This window comes from Dipteris shenzhenensis, chromosome 24, assembly GCF_047967505.1.
Source record: "Dipteris shenzhenensis isolate YYH24624 ecotype China chromosome 24, Dip_SZ_1.0, whole genome shotgun sequence".
In the NCBI taxonomy this organism is placed as follows: Eukaryota; Viridiplantae; Streptophyta; class Polypodiopsida; order Gleicheniales; family Dipteridaceae; genus Dipteris; species Dipteris shenzhenensis.
This window is the reverse complement of record NC_141619.1, coordinates 2,456,959-2,484,759: the sequence shown is the minus strand read 5'-3', so window position 1 is coordinate 2,484,759 and position 27,801 is coordinate 2,456,959. Positions and strand designations below refer to the sequence as shown.

The 27,801-nt window shown below is 45.0% G+C and overlaps 1 protein-coding gene across 2 annotated transcripts in view; it reads right to left on the bottom strand.

Annotated features, from left to right (window-relative positions):
* The window catches only part of EMB2771 (E3 ubiquitin ligase), a 305,147-nt gene that overhangs the window by 85,824 nt on the left and 191,522 nt on the right, over positions 1 to 27,801 (bottom strand). For both annotated transcript variants that reach the window (XM_087395130.1, XM_087395131.1), the window contains one exon: positions 10,473 to 10,613. In XM_087395130.1, the coding sequence (XP_087251256.1) occupies positions 10,473 to 10,613 (141 nt within the window). The remainder of the gene's footprint in view (positions 1 to 10,472; positions 10,614 to 27,801) is intronic.

Here is a 27,801-nt window from a genome sequence, read left to right as displayed (position 1 = left end):
AGCTTTTGGATCCAACTTGGACCTCAGCTCATCTGGCACATGGACATAGGCAATGCAACCAAAAATCTTCAAATGAGAAATATCTGGTTTCCTACCAGTATACATCTCCTCTGGCGTCATGCCATGTATTGCTGCAATGGGAGTCCTGTTCATTATATAGACTGCTGTAGCAACTGCTTCAGCCCAATATTAATCTAGTAGATCTTTTTCATTTAGCATAGCCCGAGATACCTCTCCAATATGCCTGTTTTTTCTTTCTGCAATTCCATTTTGCTGTGGGGTATGACTGCATGAATATTGCTGCTTTATACCATGCTCCTGCAAGAACCTTGCAAACTCATTTGAGAGCTACTCTCCCCCTCCATCTGACCTTAGGCATTTTATTTGCAGGCCTGTTTCTTTTTCAACCATAGCTTTGAAAGCTTTGAAAGCTTTGAAGTGCCCAAACACTTCACTTTTCTTTTTCATAAAATACACCCACAGTTTTCTGCTGAAGTCATCAATAAATGTGACAAAATAGTGACAGCCTCCAATAGATGCAGCTTTTGTAGTCCACACATCAGAGTGGATTAATTCCAATGGCTTTTTACTCTCTTGAACATGCCTAGGAAAAGGTTTCCTTGCCTGTTTCCCAAATTGACAGGCTTCACAAATCTTGTGCATTTCTACAACCTTGAATTTAGGCAATCCTGCAACAATATTTTGGGCTTGCATTGATTTAAGTCGCTGTATATTAACATGACCAATGTGTTTGTGCCAGATATCAATATCTGCAACTACACCGGTCCCATGTGCAAACATTACTGCACTCAATTCAGGCATGTCTGCATCCAACGTAAACATCCTGCCCTTCTTCTTTCCTTTTGCTATCAAGCGACCATTATTTTTCATATCCTCAACAAAGCATCCATGAGGATTAAATCTGACCTACAAGCCCTGCTCAACCATCTGACCAACAGAAACCAGGTTCTTGGTGATGTTCGAGACATGAAATACATCAGACAAGTATTTCTTTTTCCCATCCTGCATAGACAAAGGAATTTTGCCAATCTGCACAATAGGATGTGCAGTATCATCACCAGTCTCCACAAATCCTGGCTTTTCCATTTTCCTTGCATCTTGTATCCATTCTACATGACCTGTCATGTGGTTTGACGCACCTGAGTCAACATACCACACATCATTTTGTTCTTCTGCACTTGTCACAGAATTGGTCATATGCTGCACCATAAATAGATGCTCATTTCTATCATCACCCTGCCTGCTAGAAGATGCATAATTGCCTTGCTGCAATTTTCCATTCATAATGTCATTCTGCTTTTTGTAGCAGTCCTTAGCCATATGACCCATTTTGCCACAATAGTAGCATTCAACATTGCTGTTTGCATTTTGGCTCCTCTGCCATCCACCACGGCCTCTTTGGCTTCCCCTGCCTCTAGAGTTACCACGTCCTCTTGCATAGGACTGGTTTTCTTGCGTTTGCTGCATATTCTGATTTCTACCACGGCCTGCAGATCGGCCTCCTCTACCTCTGCCTCTACCTCTGCCAGCATTTGAGTAGAAGACAGTTTCTTTTGAAGTTCCTGCTGAAGAAGATGCACCCCCATTTCTCTGCTCTTCAAAAATTAGAAGAGCAATCAGCTCCTCAAAATCAGGAAATTTTTCACGGACAGCAATGGATGTCCGGAACTGTGCATAATCCTTTCCTAGGCCATTCAAGGTCACAGAAACCAAATCATCATCATCCACTGGCGACCCAATGGAAGCAAGTGCATCTGCAATTTTCTTCACTTTCATGTGGTAGTCATTTATGCTCAAATTTTCTCTCTGCACATTGTGCAACTCCTGTTTGAGTTGCATTTTCCTGACTTGCGTATTTGTGCTGTACATTTTTGCCAAAGTATCCCATGTCTTCTTTGGTGTATTTGCATCCTGAATATGCACAATCATGGAGTCCGAAATACTGATAGACAGCCAGTACATAACTTTCCTGGCTCTCTCATGCCATCCTTTAAATGCCTGCATTTCCTGTTGACTGTGAACATTAGGAAGAACAGGTTCTTCTTCATTTCCTGTAATGAACTCCCAATAGCCTTTTCCCATCAAGAAATTCGTCATTCTAAACTTCCATGCCTGGAAGTTGTTCTTGTCAAGCTTTTCAGTGACAATCTGTGAAAGAGAATCAGATGCCATTACAAAACACTGCAAAATATTCTGTCACTGCAAAAAACACAACTTTTGCCTCACACGAGCAGATCTGCAAAACTGACGAAAGTGGTATTTCACCACACAGTCACTTCCTAGTGACGATTTTGCATCAACAGGCAACAGGCATGAATCTGCAACTCCCAATATCTCTGCACACAGGCATACGATGCAATTTCTGTGGCACCTTTCCACCGACTAGCTGCGCAGTGGTCACACAGCCAAAAACGGGACCTTTTTCTGAGTGCCTGCGAAGAACTTCCGCCTTCGAAACGGGTGCCAAAACGGCCTCAAATCGCATCATATAACTGCAATCTCGCCACACCGCGAAGGGCGTCTCAATCTGAAACAGTGCACTCCTGCACTTCTGGCTGTACTACCTGCAGAGATTTGCTCCCAAACTCGAAATAGGAAAGCAACACTGGTCCTCTTACCAGGACACCACGAACTTGGCTTGCTTTCTTGAGCTCCTTACCACGAACAAGGCTCTGATACCATGTGAAGATTATGGGAGAGAGGGAAGGAGTCTCACTTGCCGCTTTCTCACATGCACAATGAGGGAATACACACAAAGATGGAGGCTGAAAACAGTTTTCCTCTTCTTAGTTGTGTAAGCCAAAAGAACTCAAATACAAAGAAATAAAAGAACCCTATATGTGGGTCTCAAACCAAACTCAACTAACTAAGGTGGCATACTAACTGAGCCACAAACTAGAGTAGATAAGGATAGCTGTCATCCAGCTATTATGCGTGGGCGGTATACCAACCGCATCTTCAGCTAACAAGTCGGTGACATAAATCCATAACAGTCACCCTGGCATATCGTGAGTGGAGCTCGATATCTCAACAGGAGGTACGGACGTACGGAGGGAACTTCAGAAGGGGAAAATCGATGGCGAGGTGAACAGCAGCGGGATCAGTCGAGGCTGCGCAGGGATGGGCCGAACCTGTGCGTACAACCGTACAGTGAGCGTACGGCGTCCGTACAGATGTACGGACGGAAAGGGGAGCTGTACGGGGACCTGGCTCCGCGTCGACCTCCTCTCACGCTCTCTCACGCTCTCTCTCTCTCTCTCTCTCTCTCTCTCACACACACACACACACACACACACACACGCATGCACACACGCACGTACACACATTTCAAAAAAGAAATAAACTTTTCTATAAGAATTCATAGCTGCCCCAGAGTGGAACAACTACTACTCAAAACTAGAAACAATAATAAAAGACTTCCACCACACACACAAACACTTTTTTTGTGTGTGGTAAAAAGCAGTATTCATTAGAAAAGATATGCATTCATAGCTGTCTCAAAACGATAGCTACTACTGAAAGTCTCCAAGAGAATGCGCATCTTGGAGAGATTGATGCAAAGGATGAACAAAAGAAATGATAAATATCCAACTAAGATGCTCGTGCAATCGAATGTTACGAGCATGATATAATGACTACAAAGCCAGTAACAACACCGATAGAAGAGCTGATCATAATCTAGTCTAGAGGCATATCTGCCAAATAACCAAAACTGCATGCCAAAAGACATCCTGGGAAGACGAGCAGATAGACTAGCTCTCAGCCAAGGAAGAAGATCCTCGGAACAAAAATAAAAGGTTTCCACACACTTTTTTTTTCGTAAAAGAATTTTTGCATTAAGAAAGCATTTACATTCATCCAAATTTTGGAGCCTTGTGTTGTCTCACATAGGAGAATTCTAGATCCCTGACATGTTGGGGTATTGAAGAAGCTTATGGAGCTGTTTGAGTCCAAATACAGCAGCAGCTATAATGAAGATTATTTTCAGTTCTTGACATTTGGCAAGGACAGCATATCCATAGATGCAATGCAAAGACAGCTCATTGACGCGCTCATGGATGCTACCATTGAGGGTATATGGCAAAGCAATCAATGCTTTACATGCGGAGAAAGTGGACAGCAAACCACAATGTGGTGTGCACAACAAAAACCATGGGGACAGCCGTAACTTATGTGATTATGGAGTTTCATGATGATAATCATGGCAGGAGGGATTACCACCACCCACATGACCCTGAAGGTGCCAAAACACCCAAGGCACAGGAATATATTACATTTCCTTTTGGCCCCGGTGGTATGCATGACGGTGTATGTCCTCTTTACAACAAGGACCCATCACCTACAATTTTGAGGACAAATTTACTTTTTAAAGGAGGGATGGTTGTAATGAAGGCCAAAAGTGGGTCAAGTTAGTGGGGGTTAGGATATTTAGTATTTGGGGAGACAGCTACCACTCATAACAAAATACTGACAACTAAAAGCAGTAAAAGCTGCTCCAGTAAAGAACAACTAGTACAAAAGAACTAAAAACACTCCAAAAACACTTCCAGCTAGGCCGCCGGAAAATCTCCCATGCAATGTGCATCTTGCAAAGAGCAAATCAGGTAGAAATGGAAGAAATGATGAACATCCATAGCAGAATGTCCATAGAGCGAGAAGTACATGCATGATATAATGACCATAGAACCCAATAACGACACAAATTTAAAAACTGAATGTAGTCAAGGTAGTGGTATATCTCCTATGGCTTGGGAAAGAGTAGATTGTCTCCTTCTTGGTATGTCACTTGTCTTTGTTCTCTTTAATGCCATGACGGAGAAGATGGCAGTCCCAACAGATACGGATTGAGAGGACGCTTGGATGAAGAAATATCTGAGCACACCATCTCCTCTTGTGCCGTTGAGATGTTCTTCCTTTTCAGTCAAGGGTGGATAGTCCTCACAAAATCCCCTTGCATGGTCAAGATTGCCCACCTACCTTACACAAATGGATAAGAAGGCAGGTCACACTTCTAGTTTGCACCTTGGGGCAAGCAATACTTGCAATGCCACTTGCAAACATTGGACGTTTCTTTCACTCTCTCAGAGAAGGCAAAGACTTCATAAATATTCGACCGTATGCGAGGGGGAGAGAGAGAAAGAGAGAGACAAAGACAGAGAGATAGAGATGGAGAAGAGAGACATGGAGATGGAGAGGTAGATGGAGAGGAAGGCAGAGCGAGATGGAGAAGGAGATGGAGATGAAGGGGGATCTTGATGGAGAGGCCCGAGGGAGCTTGATGGAGAAGAGATGGAGAGGAGCTTGATGAAAAGCGTTGGAGACTTGGGAGCTTGGGCTGCTTGGTGGAGAGGGAGATGGAGAGAGGAGAGTGCTTGATCGAGAGGAAGAGGGGGGGAGGGGTATATATGCAGGTTTGGAGGAGAGGAAGACCCAAAACGGGCAGAAAGCAGCAAAAACACACCTTAAAACAGCTATTTTCTGAACCTGCAAACGGTCATTTTTTGCTGGAAACCCTAATCCTCATTCACCGTACATTGAATGTAGGCAACCATGCTGCTGACCTAGGTGGGGAGGCTGAGCTAGGCGGGAGCTAGCATGCAGCTAGGCGAAAGTTGGGCAGGAGAAAATAGGGCTATTTGTGATTCTCCTTAGCCGCCAAAGAGGTGCCAAGAAGTGGAAGCAAAGCTAACAAGAGTAGTTGAGAAATTTGGTGCAGTGCTCTTCCTACTCCCATAGATGAACACAATACCTAGAAAGAAAAGCCTCTATTGTAGGATGTAGTTATCTTCACGTCCTCATGAGGAGAAGACTTGACTCCAAGGTTAATAGGAGTGGTAGAAAGAGTAAGTGCCATGTGGCATGATTCCATGCAAGTTTCTACGTGGTTATTCATAGCAGCTATGTCTCGACCTTTCGAGTCAGTGTGAAGCTTCATCATTGTCAATGTGGAGATCCTCCATAAGAGTCGGGGGTCTTGACTATTGGCAGCTACGAGGAGGTCACTAGGAGCTGAGGCGCGACATCTTACGATCACCTCTCGGGTCGGTTCTGTCTCCTTATCAGGCTGATAGATAGGTAGTGTGTGCGTGGCTTTTGTAGCTGTCGTGCGTGCTCTTTGTGAGCCTATGCATGTGTAAGCCTTTGTGTATTATTACTTACAACTTGTAAACCTCCACAACAAGCACAGTAGTGATGCGTGAAGGTCTTTAAGTATTTCTTGAAGATTAATATAAGCTTTCGACTCATTCTGTACTGTCAATTTATGTGACCCACTTCGCATGCATAATCTACTTTGTGTATCTAAAAAACCAACATCTGTGACTACAGATCTATCGACGGATCAGCCTCGAGGATATCCACCCTCAAAACGGTGGAACCATCTCCTCCTATCCATCATCCTATCGAATTGGACGAGTTTTTTGTTATGTGTCTTTGGAAGTTGCTTGCTTCCCATGCGATGAATGGGATATGGTCTTGTGGTAGTCAGGTAACTTTGGCTATGTACTATGTTGTACACAGTCCACACACACACACACAACGAAAGAAAGAAAGTGTAAGCTACTCTATGCTTTTATCACTTTAGAAAATGGAGTCTCACATCTTTATTTTATAGAAACTCTTTCAAATTGCTAACACACATAAATGCTGAAATTGAGAGTCTGCAGACGTGGCTGAATTCAGATTTACACAGCTTAACAATTGTTGCTGACAACAAAAAGAGATTGCAATATGGTTGAGGGGCCAAGACGCCCCCCCCCTCCGGAGGGACTGAATTGGACGTTGGATTTTTGTGTAAAAGAGGGGGGGGAAGGCCTTCTTTTATTGGCTCAGCCCACCCTCTGCCCAATTAAGAATGGGGGCTGGCCCCCCTTGGATTTTGGTGGGCTGCACGGCTGCAATTCCTGCAGTGACAAGTGGTGCCATGGTCCATGCATGGCTCTCCACATGTCCCTACAAGCTGCCATGTGTCCCATGAGCTGCCATGTCGCTATGTCACATGTCAAGGCTGCCATGTCAGCATGCCACGTCACCAGTCCAAGTGTTCAGCTAGACTAGGCCTACTCAATGTTAAGAATCCTCCTCAAGGTGTCCTTATCTTAAGGGCACCCATACACTAGGTATGGTTGCTAAATCCTTTTAACAGGTTGAACACTTGGACCAGCCCCACTATTAAGCCAGCACGTGCTATGACCTCGTGGTCATGACAAAATGACTTGGGCACTATCGGCTAAGCAATTGCAAAGTTAGCCACAGGGAGAATGTAAACTTGAGATATCGCTGATCCAAGTAGTCCTTAAAATGGTAGCCTGAAGATATCCCATTTCTAGATTGGATGAATTAGATTACCACTAGCGGAGAATGGTAGTGATGCCAATCTCATGATGTCAGCTACATAATGACACTGAGATCATCAAACTCACATGTGGAATAGAATAGGACACCACTCTCTTATGATCACTGGAATACCCCTCCTAGAATAGTAGGGTAAACATTTGTATAAGTGGAGAATGGCAGTGGTGCCAATCTCTTATTAGGCCCTAAGAAATGGCATTGAGAAGCCTAAACTCACATGTGTAGAGATCATATGGATTTGTGTCAATATCTGTGGAGAATGCCACCAGTGGAGAATGGCAGTGGTGCCAATCTCATACCATGACCTGAAAACATGCACTTTTGCCATTATCCTATTGTGCATTCTTCTATGCAATGATAATTGTCTCCGCTGTGTAGAGATCATATGGAATCGTAAACTCACATTTGGATTGGCACTTTTGCCATTATCCTACTGCAGCCAATAAGATTAGTGGAATGTCAATCTATAGGTTCACTTTGTCTAGATTACCACTAGCGGAGAATGGAAGTGATGCCAATCTCATGCTTGCCCTAAGAAATGGCATTGAGAATCATAAACTCACATGTGCATTCTTCTATGTAGTGATCACTGTCTCCACTGTGTAGAGATCATATGGAATTGTGTCAATCTCTGTGGAGAATGGCAGTGGTGCCAATCTCATACCATGAACTGAAAACATGCACAAGGAATTCTAAACTCACATGTGCATTGGCACTTTTGCCATTATCCTACTGCAGCCAATAAAATTAGTATTATGTCAATCTATAGGTTCAGTTTGTCTAGATTACCACTAGTGGAGAATGGCAGTGATGCCAATCTCATGCTGGCAACTACATAATGATAGTGAGATCATGAAACTCACATGTGGAATGGAATAGGACACCACTCTCCTATGATCACTGGAATACCCGTACTAGAACAGTAGGGTAAACATTTGTACAAGTGGAGAATGGCAGTGGTGCCAATCTCTTATTAGGCCCTAATTAATGGCAGTGGTGCCAATCTCATACCATGAACTGAAAACATGCACAAGGAATTCTAAACCCACATGTGCATTGGCACTTTTTCTATTATCCTACTGCAGCCAATAAAATTATTGGACCACTAGTGGAGAATGGCAGTGATGCCAATCTAAACTCACACTCGGATACTCAGCATTTTTTCATACCTCCCCCTTCTTCATGACTTGGGGCTCGATCGCATGGTTATCCCTTACTGGGCCCCAGATGTTTTATGAGGGTGAGCCTTCTTCTTGGGCACTCTCGGTCCGCAGGCAGGTGATAGAGACCTACTCTCTTCAAAATGTACCATTTACGCCCTTCAGAGCTTCTCATGCTTCAGTAGATACTTCCTGGGAGATTCTGGCTAGCATTTCCTCTTGGCACATGTGGAGAGCCAGATGTACAGACGCCCTGGATGGCACCCAAATACACCCTTCACAAGTGTTCATGGGTATTTGGACTGACACGGTTCATACTTTGATAGCCATTTGGGCTAGCATGCAAGGCCCTTCATGGGCAGCCTCTTCTAGGAGGACTGTATTCCTACGAGTTTGGAGGGGTTCCCTGGGAGAAAAAGGAAAACTAGAAAGAGTAAGAAAGAAAAAGAGTGAAGAAAGGGTAGAGGGAGAAAAACTGAACAAAGCTAGAAAAACAACCACAAGGGAGCTTTGAAGTAGAGAGTCTAGTAAAAATATTGGAAGCTTCTGTAGTCCTTATGCCTATTATTTTCAAACTGAACTGCATGCTTAGCTGGTTCTAAAACACATGTCTGGTCTTTATAACCCAACTAACATTTATTGATTGTTGTATTAGGATGCCTTGACCTCCACCGGTAATCCGCCAAGGGTGAAGGGTGAGCTACTCTCTGTGCATGAATGTGTTGACGATCATAATCTTGGATTTACAAAGATAGATCTTTAGATCATGTGTCTCAACAGAGGGTGTGGGTGCATCCAGGTGTGGCTGGAGGCCATCACTTGAAGAGAACAGTAGGACCAAATCGCCTACATAGAGACGAATCTGAATCAAGGAGCCCACAAGAGATGAGCTTTTCCCTCCTAGTGTCCCAATGAAAGTCTCAAGCTTGTCCATATAGAGGGTTAATAGAGTTAGTGATAATGGACAGCATTGTTTGCCCTAACAGTGCTCTTCATCACCTCTCTCTACCCTATAGCCAACCAAACCCTACTTGAGAGCATGTCATAAAGTGCCATAACTACTCAAATGATCTTCTAAATATACCCCAATCTTGCAAACATCTGGTGATCTCTCGGCAATGTATGAAAAGCCTTGCGGGAACCCACAAAGCAACAATAAACCCTCTATCTCTATGCTCTAGCCTCCTCAATGACACCTATGAGTGTGAGGATGTGATCTAGAGTCGCATGATCAACTCTGAGTCCCTAGAGCTCTGCAAACTGGATAACCTTGCATGGAGCATAGAGGCATCGATCTTGGACATGACATGCCCAATCGTAATGGTCCTATAGCTTAGGCTCATGGAATCCCCTGCCTTCTGAATGGGAGTGCTTGTGTTAAGAGCCCAGGTCTCGGGAAAACTGGTGCAAACCACTTCAGTAAAAATCTTTGCCAAGTCTGGGGCCATAGTACTTTGTCCATATGCAATTATTTCGTACATAGTCCCTCATCATATTTGGCTTGGCTGTCATGTAGCTTTAGAGCTATGTGTCGATGTCATTGGTGGTGACCAGTGCACATGAGGTGGGACTGGGTAGCTGGGAGCTCACATGGTGGGTTGTGGGGAATGTTGTATATTGTGTGTGTGTACAAGTGCCAAAGTTTGGTGTCGGAGACCGAGAGACAATTAACATTTATAGAAGGCAGATATCGCCTATGGGACCAAAAAGTGTCATTACAAACCAAAATGCCTCGTATCAAGAGCTATCTATGGTAAGGAAACAAACTTGCGCCTACATGCTGCTATGATCGGGGAATTTTGATATGCTTTCATGCAGATTTGCAAAACTTTCAAATTGTTGAACCCCAATGATGAAAAATTAGGAAATCGATTTCAAAAGAGACAAAGACAAATTTCAACCAACCCATTATTTCAAGCAACGTTTATCAAACTTTACTTGAAGATGGCATCGGTGATCATTTGGTGCTGTTGGAAAACGTGGATATAAAGCAATCAATAGTGCCGCAACCGCATTGTTGTTTGTGGCAAGTGTGAGAGTGCCTCCCCCAAGGAATAAAAAACCAGTAGCCATGCTGATCTGTCATCACCCAACACTGCTTGTCAGGAGAATACAAATGAACAAATATAGCAATTTTTATGATCTCTACTAACAATCCAAGGCTAAAAGCTGTATTTACCATACTAAACAACCCTATTTGCTGAAAAGGAAAACAGAAACCAGAATGTTGCAACATAGCAAACAAATATAATTATAATTATCTAGACTTGTTGTATAATACTTTTTATAGGTTCCTATGATGTCCAAACTCATAATTCACAATGCAGATCCAGGGGATCCCAAGCCTAAAATTTACTAAAATATCAATTTTGTATCAAAACCTCAGCACAAGCATAATTGCATGTTTACAAATGGCCTTGAGGTAACATAGAGCAGCACTTCATAGAAACACTTACAAGAGTAAGAGCAATGTACATAACACCTGACTGTTTCGAAATGCTTCCCATTATGCCTTTGTTGAACATTGGAAAGAGGTTCACAAGGAATTCCATACAGTGTAATTATGCACATAGCATTGGGACTTCATTCATGCAGCATGCCTGGATGCATTGCACAATTTTGGCAGCAATAGGCCACGCCAAGACCACAACATTGAAGGTCAAGCCTCTCCTCTTTTAACTTCTCCTGGCTTCCTCTACCCCCACCAGCGCCTCTCCCCCCGAGCCCCTCCTCTTCTCCCCATGCCCTTCTCTACCTCCCTTTTGTGTCCAAAAAACAAAGTTTTTAAAGCTAGATCTATCCAGCCTTGTGCGCAACCAACCCCCACCCATTGCTTGTTTCCTGCTAACCCATTCAACTATGTTCCCACCCCCCTCTCACCTCTGGCCCTTTTGCCATCCACACCATAGTTGGGGGAAACGGAAATGGAAACGTTTTGGGATTTTTGAGAGGGCTGAAACGGGGAAACGCCACATCAGAAGGGGGGGGGGGTTAGAAAAGGGGGTTTTGAGATGAGAAAGGTGGGCTGAAATTGGAAAGAGAGCCAACGGTTGAAAGAGAGGGCTGAATCTTAAAAGTGGGGGCTGAAAGAGGAGGAAACACAAGGCTGAAAGAGGGGGCTGAAGGAGGGTTGACAGAGGGCTGAAGCCTGAAAGAGGGCTGAAGGAGTGGAGTTTGAGCTTTGAAGGAGGGCCTGAACGGAAGTAGATGATGGAGGGCTGAAGCAGCCTATAGGAGAGAAAGGAGTGCCAAGGAGTGAATGGGGCTCAAGGAGGGATGGAAAACCTTGAGGATGGAGAGAGTATGAGGCTGAAGGAGTGGAAGGAGTCAAACATTGCACAGGAGGCCAAAATCAAAATCAAAACGACCAAAATCAGGCTGGCGGCAGATTTTCGCGACATTTGGAGACCCTAGACGCTTTGTTGTCTCAAATGGGCCGTTTCTATGCCCTGAAACGCGTTTCAGGCTGGCGAAACGTTTCAGCCACCCATTTCAAGGTCTTGAAACACGTTTCAAAATCCAAGCTTCCCTGAAACGGTGTTTCAAGCCAAGCTGGGCTCTGAAATGCATTTCAGCTTAACTGTGATCCATACTGCCCATAACAACCTTCGGCAGGCACCCTTTCCGTTCAGTGTGACAATGTTCACATAATTGCTTTTTGGAAATCAAACGCAGCAATCGCTTTTTTGCTCATGCTCAGGGGAGACCTGCTTGCTATGTTTACCAAACAGGGAGTACAATGAGACTAGTAAGAGGAAGGTGCAGCAGCAAACTAAGGCTCCTCACAGCCAACAACTCACCATACAAGACAATAAGGCAGCAGTCGACTCCATGAACGCGGACCTTCACGACATGGCCGAGCTGGCAATGATGACGTGGCACAGTGCCACGTGTCAGTGCTGATGTGGCAGCTGAGGTGTCTCTGATGACAAGGCTGTGCTGACATAGCCTACTGAGGTGTCTCTGATGACGAGGCAAGGATCAGGTTGATGTGGTGGTGCCACATGTCTTGCTGAAGGTGTAGTGCCACAAGGCCATGCATCATTCATCATTCGCAGCAATGCAACGCTCCACTCATCCCAAAATTGAGTGACGAACTCAACCGTGAGACCATCCCACCCTGGGCTTAAGCATCCCAACTCACTCAATGCCTCTTTAAGCTCTTTATCAGTAGATGGCAACTCTAATGCATGCACCTCATCTAGGGAGAGATTTGGTTGGACATTTCGAAGAAACACATCCGGGTATCAGCCTCTATAGGTGAAGAAAGAGGAGGGGCTACAAACAAATCAGTGTAGTATCATTGTACCACAACATCAATCTGTTGCTTGTTCTCTGTCCATGAACTATCTGGGCCAAGTACCTATGCAGCGAATGCATCTGCCGGGAGGTGTGTAGGCTTTTGAAAAAAGCCTTAGAGGAGCAGACAGTTATTCAGCAGGAGACTGCTCAGGCTGCAGTTACTGTGATGGATGCCTCTCCCCAGCAGTCCGTTGAGAGAGTGGTATTTTACGACACAAGTCAGAGTCAGAGCCCGTCCCAAGATCTCATGCGCCTGTACGAGGTTCCCTCCAGACCCCTTTCACAGCCCCATCGCACAGTATCTTCCTTTGTTGCTATGCGGAGCGTCCTTTTAGACACCCCTCCCAGTACAGCCTCGTCCATGCAGCTTTTCACTCCTGGTTTATCCAGATCTTTTGAGAGTGCGGTCACAGATTTTGCTCAGTACCCAGAGAGGCGTGAGGATTGGGAGATCCTAGCAGACGAGATCGAGCGAGAGTATCAGTCACCCACGCGGACAGGCACCTCGTCGCAGATTCTTCCTCTCCCTCTCACCTATTCCAGGAGCAGAGTCAGGACGGCTCAACCCTTTTCAGCTCTTCTGAGTCCTAGACCTGACCCCAGGATGGTTGACAGAGATTTGCCCGTTGAGTTTTGGCCCTTTTTGGCTCGAGGGGTTATCACAGACTCCCTCACTCGATTGGAACTTCTACCGGCGTTTTGCCGACGGTCAGAGGAGGTAGAGAAGTACTTGGGATCTGTTACTCTCTCAAAAGAGGGGCACGTTCTTCGTTTCTTTGCAGGTAGCTTTCAATCTCGGGGGAGCGAAAGCTGGTCCGCTGAGTTACTTGACAGCGAGATTGCTAGACATCTTATGAGCATGACTCAGTTTTCATCGGTTCACCGTATTGTCGACTCGCAGATTCATTCTTGCCCTAGGACTCTTCGACCTGGCTTCGGTGGCAAGGCCTTTCTGTTTCTGTCCTTTGAGATTCAGGGAGACTTTGATTTGCCCAGGAGTGCTGGTTGGTTTGACTTTCAGCTCCTCGGTTCGCACCACAGTACTATTCCCTTGGATGGAGCCATTTTACATGAGTTGGGGCAGATTTGGAGTTTGATCAGACACCGACTTTGGATTGCGCCGTCAGAGAGAGAGTTTTGTGCCGTTGCCACTGGCACACCCTCACTTCCATCCGATGTCTAGGTTGTCCACTATTTCTTGGAATGTGAGAGGACTGAACGGCCACAGATTTACCTCAGATGCAGATGGTCGTAGATTGGGAGTTCCTAGATTGCAGTTGCTTAGGGACTCCCTTCGGTTTATTTCCTCAGGGTCCCCTCCAGACATTGTGCTTATCCAAGAGCATAAGTTCTCCCGGGACAAGATTGACAGATGCATATCCTTACTCAAAGGACAGAGCCGGACATATTGGAGCCCAGTGGATGGCACGAGGGGAGGAGTTTGCATTTCAGTTTCAGCTAGGTGGGCCTCAAAGATCACCCAAGAGGGTACACTAGTGGAGAGCAGAGCATGCTATGTTATTCTTCATATTGAGAGCACAGCAGTTGGTGTTCTCAATGTGTATGCTCCCACGGATCTAGCCCACAGAGGTGCTTTTTGGAGACAGCTCACAGAGTCCCTTCCTCAGGCAGACACCTGGATTGTTAGAGGTGATTTCAACATGGTTGAATTCGCTGAAGCCAAGTCGGGTCAAACAGAGGGTGGCCTTTCTGATAGGGAGAGAGAGTGGAGTGGGATAGTTTTGTTTTGCATGCTGGACTTCATGATGCAGCTCGATTGGACGACTTTCGTCACTTGGCGAAGGAGAGTCAGCAGGAGATTGCAGTTCTTCTTCTCGATTTTGGGAAGGCTTATGATAGGGTGGAGTGGGGTTTCTTGGAGGGCACTATGAGGAGGCTAGGCTTCTAGACAGGAGCTCAGCAGGATACCCCAACATGGGGAGGAGACAGAGGCTTTGTATGGATTCCCAGAGGCACCTCCACGAGATATCTAGGCTTCCAGGTTGGCATTGAGGTGTCCCCGACGCAACAGTTTGCCCCAGTTCTTGAGAGCATCCGGAGAAAGCTAGCCTACTGGAGCACGGCTAGACTTTCTTTGGTCAGAAGAGCGCTGGTACTCAATCAGGTTCTACTAGTGACTATGTGGTACGTTGCGTGATGCTGGAGCTTTCATGCTGACTCGATCCGTCAGGTGAGGAGATTGCTCCGAAACTTCCTGTGGAGTGGTGGCGACGGTTCTGAGGACACTAGGGCTAGGGTTTCATGGGATACTATCACTTTACCCTCCTCGCAGGGAGGACTTGGGGTTCTTGATCCTGAGATGCAGAGCAGAGCACTTTTAGTAAAACATCTTGCTAGAGGTTTGACTCCAGGAGATCAGCCGTGGAAGCAGTTCCTACTGCATGGGATTCACCAGTGCACCCCCAGAGCAGCAGGCCAGTGGGGGCAGGTAGAGTCAGTTGGATCTTCCTGATGGACCAGCATTCTCAGCCTTCCTCACCACTTGTGAAAAGGCTTATTCAGATATGGGATCAGTTTCGACAACACCTCATCAGAGCAGTTCCCTCCTCCAGAGAGGAAATTGCCCGACAACCACTCTATCATAACCCCCTGGTTCGGTATCAGAGATTTTCCCCTGGTACAGAACTTAGGACTCCCTTGGCCAGATGGCATGCTCAGGGGGTTGTGACAGTCGGAGATTGGTTCAGGGGAGGTGTGGAGATGTTAGAGGAGGAGATCAGAGATAGACACGGGCCACTTCGACACATTGCAGCCACCAGATTACTGATCATGAGAGCTATTCCTCAGGAGTGGAGGGATATGCTTACAGATCCAGCCTATGATCATCCCATCTCTACTTGGTCAGGTTGTTTTAGTGAGGCTGGGCTATGCATTGGAGTTCGTTTAGGACCGGCACCGTTTACTTATTTTGAGACGGACTCCTCTCACAGATTCTATCCCACTCAACCCCTGGATCGACAGGAGCTCCTTTGGCAGAGAGTCAGGGTCATTGGTTTCCTGGGTAAGGAATGGGCCACAGATCCTTCCAGGTTGACCATTGCAGAGGATCCTAGATGGAGACTTTAGATTTTTCAGGGTCGACCTCTTGCGGAGCTCGACTGGGACCCAGGTGAGTGGGCGTGGCCTGCTCCGGTGGCAGGCGTTCGTCCTCTTTCTTTTTTCCAGTACTCGCAAGGGCAGGTTACACGCTTCAACAGAGAGACTCTCATCACCTACCATCTGCCTCACAGCATTGGCACGCACAGGAACTTACTGCAGAGCTCTTGCTGAGCTATTGGACTCACTTTTGGGGCATCAGTAGAGCCAGGAAAGTCTCCTACTTTCTTTGGCTCACTATACATAGGGGTATACCTGTGGGTACTTGGCTTCAGCAGATGGGCAGACCCTCCTTGTGTATGCGTTGTCAGCTTGCAGAGAAATCTAGTAAGCATTGTTTATGGAGCTGCCCTAGCTCTAGAGTGGTATGGACAAGTATCTTCAGGTTGTTCTCATATGTTACATCCGAGTCCTTTCTGATGACATGGGGTGCTGCCCTTTGGGGGAGAGGATCTGGAGCCTTTGCTCTCTTTGAGTCAGAGCCAAGAGACCACGGTTTCTTCATGCAGCGTCACCAGAGATTTACTTTTGGTACCTGTACCAGCTCAGGATTCCATGCCTACTTCACCTGCAGGGTCAGCCTGGGAGGTGATTTCCAGCATTACCCTATGGCGGATATGGTGTTCGCGATGTTCTTTTGTCCTTGGGGGCCATTTATGCACGAAGGCTGACACTCTCACTTCCATTTGGGCGGAGATTATCTTCACTCTCAGGAGTCAGTGGGAGCGGTGTACAGGCACCTCTTTGGCAGCTCGTGGGAGACTTTTATCCTTCATGAGGACATGGGACTGCTCATTATTTTTTCGTTTGACCCCTTTTGGGATGTCGTGGCATTTTCGACCACCACCATGGCTTTTTTGCCACATTGTTGAGGCTAGGGATAGAGTACTTTCTCTCCCACCTGTTGTATGATTCGTTTTGAATGGAATATATCACTTTTTCTTTAAAAAATGATGTTGCAGTTTATGCAAGGGGATCAGCATTGGGCTTTCATGATCCGCTCTCTTTTATTGCATATTGATACTTCTGCTTTTGGGCATTGGCAGCCTACACAGTGGGATTTTCTACTTGGCTCTATTCAAGGCAAGATCAGAGGCTGCCCTTTTCTCCCTCATTGGCTTCTTCATTGGAAGCATATTTTATCCCACTTGGAATGGCATGGCAGGGATTGTTTGTAGGGAAATTCCTTGCGGGCTGACAATATTTATTGGTCCAAAGTATTCCACCCTCCTTTGGCTATACAAGAACCTAGGCGTTCTTATTATATTTCAAAGGCATTTCTTCTATGGCAGATGTACTTCAGGATGATCGCACTCTTTTATCTTTTTCTACGACTACTAGCAAATATGGTTTGGGAGCTCATTATCGTCCTTTATGGCATAAAATTTCCGAAATGCTTCAACCTTTCTTTCCGGTACCTCATTTAGAACTTCATGATAGGCTTGAGGATTGGACTCTACATTCTTCTTCCTCTTCAGCCCGTCCTTTGAAGCTCTCACATATCACAGTGCCTTCTCTATATAAAGTGATGTTACTTCCGCCTTGGATTTGTGACAAAGCAAATTCTGTTTGGCATATGGATCGCCCACTAGAGTGGTGGAGAAAGCGGCTGCGCCTCCTTTGGCATTATAAAGTCCCTCTTTGGTAACAACTTTTCCTTTGGCAAGTCCTACTTGGCATTTTTCCATCTGGGTAGTTACTCGCGCATAGACATATTGCTCCGGCTGTTTGCCACAGCTGTGTACATTCTGCTGAATCTGTGCTTCACATCTTTTGGCACTATCCACACACTTGTGCTTTCCTTGCTCTCATTCGACAGGGGCTTCGAGCGAGATTTCCTACTGTTACTTTTGGCAGGTTCTTCTGGTTATTTGATTTTCATCCAGCTAGACGGCGTTTTGATTTATTTTTTGTTTGGGTGCGCTGCTGGGCACTGTGGATTCTATGGATGGACATAAATCATAGAGTCTTCGGTGATCCTACTTTTCCATCTTTTGTTTTTTTCAAACGATCTCTGCGGCAATCGTTTTATAATTGCTTTTAGACTCATTTGATTGATCATGATGTATATAAAGCTTATACTGAGATTTTCAGTTGAGTAGTAGTTACTCCGCTTTTAAAGTAACTATGAATGTAATTATTTTACAGCAATAAAATATTTCTTCTCACCCAAAAAAAAAAAGTGTGTGTGTGTGTGGTGGCACGATGGAGACCTCCTTCTCTGCCCTGCCAGCCTCGTCTTCCTCTACATTTCCATCTGTGCAGCCTACTTTGTCTTTCGTACAGCTGCCATCAGCTGTACGACCTTTCGTACAAGTTCCGTGCACCCTGCAACCCCGCATAAAGCTGCCCGTACAATTTCCCGTACAGCTCCCGTGCTCCCTGCACATCCCCATACAACCTTCCATACAATCTTCTCTGCAATCGTCTACTCCGACACTTTGTCCTTCGGTGCCTGCCATACAGCCATCCGTACAGGCTATACGGCCACCCTGCAGCACCCCATACAACTCCCCGTATAGTTTCCCGTACAGCTCCCGTGCTCCCTGCACATCCCTGTACATCCTTCCGTACAACCTTCTCTGCAGCCGTCTACTCCGCCACTTTTTCCTTCGGTGCCTGCCATATGGCCGACCGTACAACCTGTACGGATGGCCGTACGATCAGAAATCCAAGGCGGAAGTAACATCACTGTATACAGAGAAGGCACTGTGATATGTGAGAACCTCAAAGGACGGGCTGAAGAGGAAGAAGAATGTAGAGTCCAATCCTCAAGCCTATCCTGAAGTTCCACACGAGGTACTGGCAAGAAAGGTTGAAGCATTTCAGAAATTTTATGCCATAACGGACGATAATGAGCTCCCAAACCATATTGGCTAGCAGCCATAGAAAAAGATAAAAGAGTGCCATCATCCTGAAGTACATCCGCCACAGAAGAAATGCCTTTGAAAGATAGAAAATAAGAACGCTTGAGTTCTTGTATAGCCAAAGGAGGGTGGAATACTTTGGACCAATAAATATTCTCAGCCCTCAAGGAATTTCCCGACAAAGAATCTCTGCCATTCCATTCCAAGTGGGATAAAATATGCTTCCAATCAAGAAGCAAACGAGAGACAAAAGGACAACCTTTGATCTTGCCTTGAATGGAGCCAAATAGGAAATCCCACTCCGTAGGCTGCCAATGCCCAAAAACAGAAGTATCAATATGCAACAGAAGAGAGCAGATCATGAAAGCCCAAGGCTGCTGATCCCCTTGCATAAACTGCAACATCATTTCCCCCCTGTGAGCAAGTATATGCATTTGAATATTGAGTATGTTCAGACCCCCGTGCATCTTTGGAGAGCAGAGACGATGCATAGAGAGTAATCTGAGACTTTTCTTGCCATTTTTTGAACACCAGAAAATCTCCATGATAGCCGACATAAAGGAAACCAAATCTGCCTTAGTGAACATGATGAGAGGCAGATAGAATTGTATGTATGCTATCAAAATGGATTGTGTTATTCGCAAACGAACATGGAATGGCCAAGTTGCAAGCTTCCAATATTCAAGTTTCGCCCTTAACTTTGTGAGCACCCAATCAGTTTGTTGAGAACGAGTGAGCCCCCAACCTAGAGGATAGCCAAGATGTCGAATCAATTGAGAAGTTGAAACAATTTCCCCAGGCCACAAAAGACTATGCCAGTCTTTAGCATGCAACGGCAATAAGTACAAAGGAAAAATTTACAAGTGATGCCTCAAAGCAAAAGTCATGAGACAGCCAAGTAAAAAGTTACATATCAAGCTGGAGGAGGATCGAACACAACATCCTCCAGCTTCAGATTATTGCTTTGTAAAAACTGATGCAGCACACCATCAATAAAAACAAGCTGTTTTTTGCCCTTGTGATTCTTCTTAATATAGGTGGGCACCCAAAATTTATGAATCACAGGGTCAAAAACCTGTTGTAACATGGGATGAAAAGAATCCAGTAAAAATGGCACATCTGCATCCCGAACAGAAGAAGACTCTGGCACAGGCATCAGAGGAAAAGGAGCCAGATAAACATTTGTATCCTCCGATGAAAGAGCTGCATCTGATAAAGCAGGACTCAGCATTTCAGCTTCACTCCGAGGATCAACCTAAGAAGGACCATGTGCAACATCCTGTATGATCCCCTCTGCAAGGGGCACATCCATATCCTGAGGAGGAGGCTGATGATGCTCAACAGGAGTCGGATCCTGAACTTCTTCAGCAAGAGAAAGTGTGGCCTGTGATTTTTCTACCTTCCTCTAGTAATGCTTCAGAACAGTAAAAGAAGGCTTATCCAGTAAAGCCTTAGAAACAACTGGAGGAGGAGGAGGAGTAATCTTCACAGCTGAAAGAGGAGCAGGAGGAGTGGTCATGGAAGCAGAAGGACAAGCACGTGCAAAATGACCAACCTGACGACACCGATAACAAGCTGTAGGAAAAGAAGCAAAATGCAACTTGATGCGCATTGGATGAGCAAATCCAAGATCAAGATCCAGAGTAGATGGCATGGGTTGCATCATATCCCATAAAATACAGAGCCTAACATCACGGGTAGCCTGCAAGAAATCCTGTCTCGGAACATGAAGAGGCCTGCCCAAAAAAACTGCAAGAGTAGGAAGATGCTGAAGAAGAGGCACAGGCAGCGCTTTGAGGGTAATCCAAACCGGACAGTGCGTTAGAAGGGAGGCAGACGGATCAAATAAGGGATCCCAAGGCATCACATAAGCAAAAACGCAAGCTCCAAGAACACCAGCACGACTGACAAGACGCTCTACCACCTCAGTCGAAGAGCAATGGGCATAGTAAAATCCTTTGCCCACAAAGACAAAGGAAGAAATACAATCCACACCCACTGCAACATTAGCCCAATGACGAAGATGAGCCGAAGATAATACCTTGCCTATAAAATAGAGGTAGACTCGAAATTCCTGAGCTTGTCAAAGACCGGAGACCAAAAGGGCAGAATCCAAGGAACAAACAAGCGGGAAACCCGAGTAAGGAACTTTTGTGACAGAGGCAGAGCACAATTGGCGAAGAAGATCCAACTGGAGAGAAGAAGAAGGGCCATCGGAAACATCCAGCTTTGCCGATTTAATCGAAGGCGAGGCAAACAAACCACCATGCTTCCGCCGAAGAAAAACACGAGTAGGAGAAGCAGAGGCAGAAGGAGGCGCTGAGGCAGAGAAAACAAAAGAAGCAGGTGTTGGAGCACCAAGAAAGGAGGAGGGAGATGAGACCGGAGCAAAAGCCACCGAGGGCTGCAACACAGATACGGAAGGAGGCTGCGCAGATCGCGTGCTTTCTGCACATCCCCGTACAACCTCCTCTGCAGCCATCTACTCCGCCACTTTTTCCTTAAAGTCCCTCTTCGGTAACAGCTTTTCCTTTGGCAAGTCCTACTTGGCATTTTTCCATCTGGTCCAATTACTCGCGCATAGACATATTGCTCCGGCTGCTTGCCACAAATGTCTACATTTTGCTGAATCTGTGCTTCACATCTTTTGGCACTATGCCCACACTTCTGATTTCCTCGCTCTCATCCGACAGGGGCTTCGAGCGAGATTTCCTACTATTACTTTTGGCAGGTTCTTCTGGTTATTTAATTTTCATCTAGCTAGACAGGGTTTTGATTTATTTTTTGTTTGGGTGTGCTACTGGACACTGTGGACTTATGGATGGACAAAAATCATAGAGTTTCTGGTAATCCTACTTTTCCATCCTTTCTTTTTTTCAAACGATCTCTGCAGCAATCGTTCTGTGATTGCTTTCAGACTCATTTGATTGATCATGATGTATATACAGCTTATACTGAGATTTTCAGTTGAGTAGTAGTTACTCCGCTTTTGAAATAACTATGAATGTAATTATTTTACAGCAATAAAATATTTCTTCTCACAAAAAAAAAAAAAGGTGTGTGTGTAAGAGAGAGAGAGTCATTGGGAGTATGAGAGAGAGATCCCGTGCTAGCCCTCATGCTCCCACGCTGCAGCTGCTTGTTTCTCCCTCAGTTTGATGCCCTCGAGGTTAAGTTTGACGCCCGTTTTGTGTCCGTACGCAATATCAAAAAATTCGAAGAAAAAAAAAAGGAAAAAAATAAATTCCATACTGTCAAAAATCCGTACGATTTTGTTCGTACAATCAGAAAAAATCCGTACAGCTTTGTCCGTACAATCCGTACAGTTTTGTCCGTGCAGTCGGGAAAATCCGTACAATTTTGCTGTCAGAAAAAAAAATCGTAGTGTCAAAAATCTGTTGGGATATATCAAGGTGTATGCCTCAGGCACACCTTGGTTTCTATGTGTGAGTGCTAGAGGCACAGTTAGGTGCCCATAAGCACAGTCAAGTGGGGGTAAGCCACATAGGATGATTGAGAGAATCTAGGAGCAGATTGAGGAGATGATTGTGGAGCTCTGAAGTCATCAGTGATGTCAGTGAGCATGTAAGAGGTGCCTACATAAGGACCTCACTCTTCTTCATTCTATATGCAAGTATTCTGAGTTTGTGTTCACTTCAAAGGAAAGCATAGAGTGAACAAAAACTCAGAATACTTGCATATAGAATGAAGAAGAGTGAGGTCCTTATGTAGGCACCTCTTACATGCTCACTGACATCACTGATGACTTCAGAGTTCCACAATCATCTCCTCAATCTGCTCCTAGATTCTCTCAATCATCCTATGTGGCTTACCACCACCTGATTGTGCTTATGGGCACCTAACTGTGCCTCTAGCACTCACACATAGAAACCAAGGTGTGCCTAAAGCATACACCTTGATATATCCCAACAGACCCCCCCTCAAGGGAATGCCTCAGGCTATGTCAAGGGTACAGCTAGCACAAGGTGTCTCATGCCATCTCATGGTGGTCATGGATCTATCAATGGCTAGGATCTCAAGCTAGCAAGGGTTCCCATGGGTGTAAGGTATACAAAAGGGATACAAAATACCTTCCAATGGTTATCTCCCCTGCATGTACATGCACACAATGTCTGCAGGAGGTACCATGGAGCAAAACACATACACATGGCCTACATCATAAGGTGACCAGAGGTGTAAAACACACAAAACAGAATAGTTTATTTCATTCATTTTGGAGGACTATCCAGGCTGAGTACCTTGACTCAACATAAAAAGAGAGATCTGAAGCATACATAGAGATGATTTAAAAAGCATAATCTTCAAAGGATGCCTCATCTTGTGGAGGCACATCAACTGAAAGTAGATTGGCATTTTCTGTCTTTGAAGTTGCTTCCTTTTTTGCTCTGCAAAACTTCTCATGATGATTGTTTTTGCCACAGTGTTTGCATGGATTGATTTTGAAGCAATCCTTTGAGAGGTGATTTGTCTTCCCATAATGATTGCAAGGTGAAAACTTGCCCTTCTGGATTTTTATGGCATAAGCTGTGTCATTGCCCTTCCTGAGCTCCATGTGCCTTTCTTCTTCTTGGAGAGCAAAGATAATACCTTCAAGATTAGGATTAGGAAGATTTTTCAAAGTGGTAACAATATGATCATAATCTTCAGGCATACTCTTAAGCAACACTGCCATAGCATCATCTGTAGTGATAGGAGAGTTGATAGAAGCAAGTTGAGTCATAAGACTCCGCATGTAATTGACATGGGCAGCCAAAGGAGTGCCACTAACCATCTTCAATTCAAAGAAAGAAGTTTTAAGTGATAATTTTGAGACGTGAGAGCTAGCACCAAAAATCATGTCAAGCTTCTGCCAAGCTTCTGAAGGAGACTCTAAGTCACAGATGTAATGAATATAATCATCTCCTAAAGCAAGAGCAATGATACCATATGCTTTCTCCTCTCTAGCGGGATCCCTTGCCGGGAGTGTCGGAGCTGAGGATTCTCTAGCATTGGAGGCTGTAGAAGAAGAAGTTCAAGTCGGTTTGACAAGTCCCCAGAGGTTTTCCCTCATCAATGCAAATTTCACCTTCATCTGCCATGTGTGGAAGCCCTTTCCATTGAACTTATCTATATTCAATATGGTAGCCATGAGAGGGTCTAACCCAGGTATTGGGCAGTGTCTTCTCTCTTACAAGGCTAGAATAACAACTGAAAGGCTTCAAAATATAAGCATTTGATGTAGCAAAGACTAGTGACCAAATTCCAATCAATGATGCTTTTTCTTACATGCTTCACAGAGATGGCTAAATGAAAGCTTTCCAATCAAAACCAGGTATAGCAACTCAAAGCAAAGTTGAACCCACAATTGTACTGATGCTATTGAAAACAACAAAAACTCAGAAATGCTAAAGTAGCATCTTATGTAGCATCACTTTCAAAAACTTGTCAAAAACAAAGGACTGAACTTGGAGGGCTTGTATCTCACTCTCCACAGCAAAGAAAAAGGGGGTTTCTGAGGCAAAAGAAAGCTTATATACCACAAAAGGTCCACCGAGGAGAAGGGGCGCAAATCCGCGTCAGAGCGCCATAGCTTGCCTCTTCATTTTCGACTGGTTTCTCTGTTTTCAGCTTGAATATGCAGCCATTGCTGCTCAGATTTCAGCACAGGATAGCTCAAGGTATGGAGAAGCTCCCTCTGAAAGGAATTAGAGAAGCATGGAGCAGTCTCAGAGAAAACGTGGAAGACAGGGTCGACGATCTACGTGAAATGACGACGAGCAGAGGCAATGATTCGTTAATTCCTTGCAACCAAGGGTTCGCCCCTTCGAGGTGTATCTCCAACAGGAAGGGCGTGGAGAATGGCAGAGAAACGGAGGAGAATAGGCTTAAGCAAGAATTGGGAAGAAGAGGAAGAGATGGTGAAGAAGAAGATGGAGAAGAAGATGATGATGTGGCACAGTTAGGTGGTGGTAAGCCACATAGGATGATTGAGAGAATCTAGGAGCAGATTGAGGAGATGATTGTGGAGCTCTGAAGTCATCAGTGATGTCAGTGAGCATGTAAGAGGTGCCTACATAAGGACCTCACTCTTCTTCATTCTATATGCAAGTATTCTGAGTTTGAGTTCACTCTATGCTTTCCTTTCAGTTTACCAACAAAATCCGTACCATTTTGTGTACAACTTGGAAAAATCCGTACAGTTTTGTACCTGCTGTGACTTCCTCCTTGTAAAGCATTGCTGCTTCCAAGCCTTTTTCTTAACTCGAATGCCAGATTATTCCTATGAGAACCTTTCACAAAGACAAGTCGGTTTCCAACAAGAAACAAAAACAAGTGATGGATTCAGAGGATTCCCTTCATGACTCTACTGAGGCTTAGCTTGTTTATGAGGTTATGCATGAAGGGTTTGAAGACACTCGCAAAGGTTGGAAAGATCCACTTCCCACCACTGGCATGATGGTGGAAGTGGATGATATCTTTGATCCAGTTAAGGAGTATGCAAAGCATGCCATTATAATTTTCTTCCCAGGACGGATGCCTGCTACATCAGATGTTGGGAATTGGTTGACTCGAACCCTGGGTGGTTCTTATGTCAAAAAAGTTCATTATGCAGCGAGGGGCTTTTTTGAGATCATCATGGCTGACGAGGAGCACCGTCACGTTTTGCTGGAGCCCTCTCCTCTCTTCTATGGCCACCAGATGGTCCATGTCCTGCCCTAGTCTCCCACCCGGGATTATCAAGCATTGATTCGGCATCGTTGCCCTGTTTGGGTAGAAGTTGTGGATTTTCCTCAATGCTTGTCTTCTCTTCTACCTAAAATTGCAGCTTCCCTCGGTAAGGTCGTATATCCACCGCGATCCAATGGAAATTCAAATCGCTTCTGCATTTTGTGGCATACAGATCATCCCACTCCAGCTTCATATTCGGTTACTGTGAATAATGTTTCCATGGGAAGTGCCTTTTACAAGCTCAAGTGGGGCATGCTTGCAGGTGCTTGCTTTGAATGCAAGCAATTTGGGCACATGGCTTCACAATGCCCTCCTCGAGCTCCACGGATGCCAGTGCAAGCTGAAATGGTTCAGCCTTTGAATAAGAATGCAAATGCCTCTTCTGTGGTCAAAAACAAAGGGGTCAAACAATTTTTCTATGTTCAAGACAAAGGCAAAGTCCTGGCTGTCTCAAATGGTAATGCTTCTTTTCCTATGCCTTTGTCCTCTCCACCTCACGGGAAGGGGAAAAGAATTTTGACTGATGCATGGCAAACTCCTCGCAAAGTGATCTCCCCCAGGCGACCTTTGCCTTCTCGGACTTGGAGTGGTGCATCCTCTCATGGGAAAACACCTACTGAAAACTCTGGTGTTGGCTTGACCTATGCTACTGTGAGTGCAAATCGGACCTTGTTTCCAGAAGAAGAAGTTGCTGCACTTTAGTCCTCTCCTCAGGCTGATGCTTCATCCCAAGGCAGAGCCCCGGACATTGAGGTGGAAATGCAGACGTAGACAGCCCGTTAGTTGCTGTACATACCTGTCCCATAACTGTAAATATGCTTGATCATCTGAAGTGTGTTACTCTCAATGTACAGGGAATGTGATGGTCGCAAATGGAAACTGGTCTGGATGTATATCAGGCAATTGCAGCCTGATATAATTGCTTTGCAAGAGCATAATCAGCATATGTATGCTGGTCAAATAGGCCATTTTATTGGTTATGATATCTTCTATGTTGGAGAGCAGTCCTTTTCTGGTGTAGCTTTTTTGGTAAAGCACGACCTTCAACCTGTTGTGGCTCTCAATGATCGCCATGGTAGATGGATTATTGTTCAATGCCTTGTTCAAGGGAAAATTTTTGAATTTGCATCAATTTATGCCCCCCAATCTTCTCGTGATAGAGCTTTGATATGGGCTGCCATGCATACTTATCCATGGCGACAACATGCCTTCATTTGTGGTGACTTTAATAATGCCCCTCCACACTCATATGTTGGCTTCTGAAACACAAGCATGGTCTGATTTTTTGCTTCAATTGCACCTGGTTGATCTCTAGAAGGAATTACAGCCCATGCTTCCGGGCTATACCTTTTAGCATAATGCTCAATCTTCGTATCGGGCACGCTTGAACAAATGGTATCAGATTGATCTACAGCATTGTGATGCCTTTACTTGTCAAATTTGGCTTGATCATGCTTTCACACATTCGAATCATGCTCCTCTTTGGTTGAGGCTTTCCTTGCATGAATTTCCCACTGACAAATTGCCTTGCCGAAGGCTTTTGCTGATTAATAATAGTTATCTAGAGCATGCTGACTTTAAAGCCTTGGTCTCTGATGCTATTAAGCCTCTGTCTCGTCAGATACACATTGGTTTGGATTATGCCTAGCGCTTTTGTTGCTCGGATGCAAGCAGTTATTCGAGATTATGGCAAATCCTATATGCAAGCCACAAGGGAGACTGTAGCACATGCCAAATTTACTTGTCAAAGTTTGACTGAGCTTGCTCATCTTCGCCCTTTCTCTTCAGAGGAAAGCATGCTCTTATGTGAGGCCCAATTCTCTCTTCAATCCAATGATCGCAGAAAGCTTGCTAAATGGGAAACTCGATCCAGACAAAGGGCATTTGTTGATAAAGGCTGCTCTTCCAAGCAATTTTTTTAAGAGTTTACACTACAAAAACCAGGCTGCAATTATCTGTCGGATCCAGATGCCTGATGGTTCTTGCTCAACATCTCGTTCAGAGCTTGCTGATTTATGTGTGCAGCACTTCTCCACTCATTTTGGGCATCTGGATACTCTTTCTTCTCGGGTCGTGTCTGCACGTCAGCTTCTTTTGCAACATATTCATCCAATTCTGTCTCATGCTCAGGCTTTGGAACTTGAACATCCCTTCACTGAAAGGGAATTGTCTGATGCACTAAGATCCTGTGGTAGATGGAAATATCCAGGATGGGATGGTCTCACTGTTGAATTTTTTCTTGCATTTTGGAA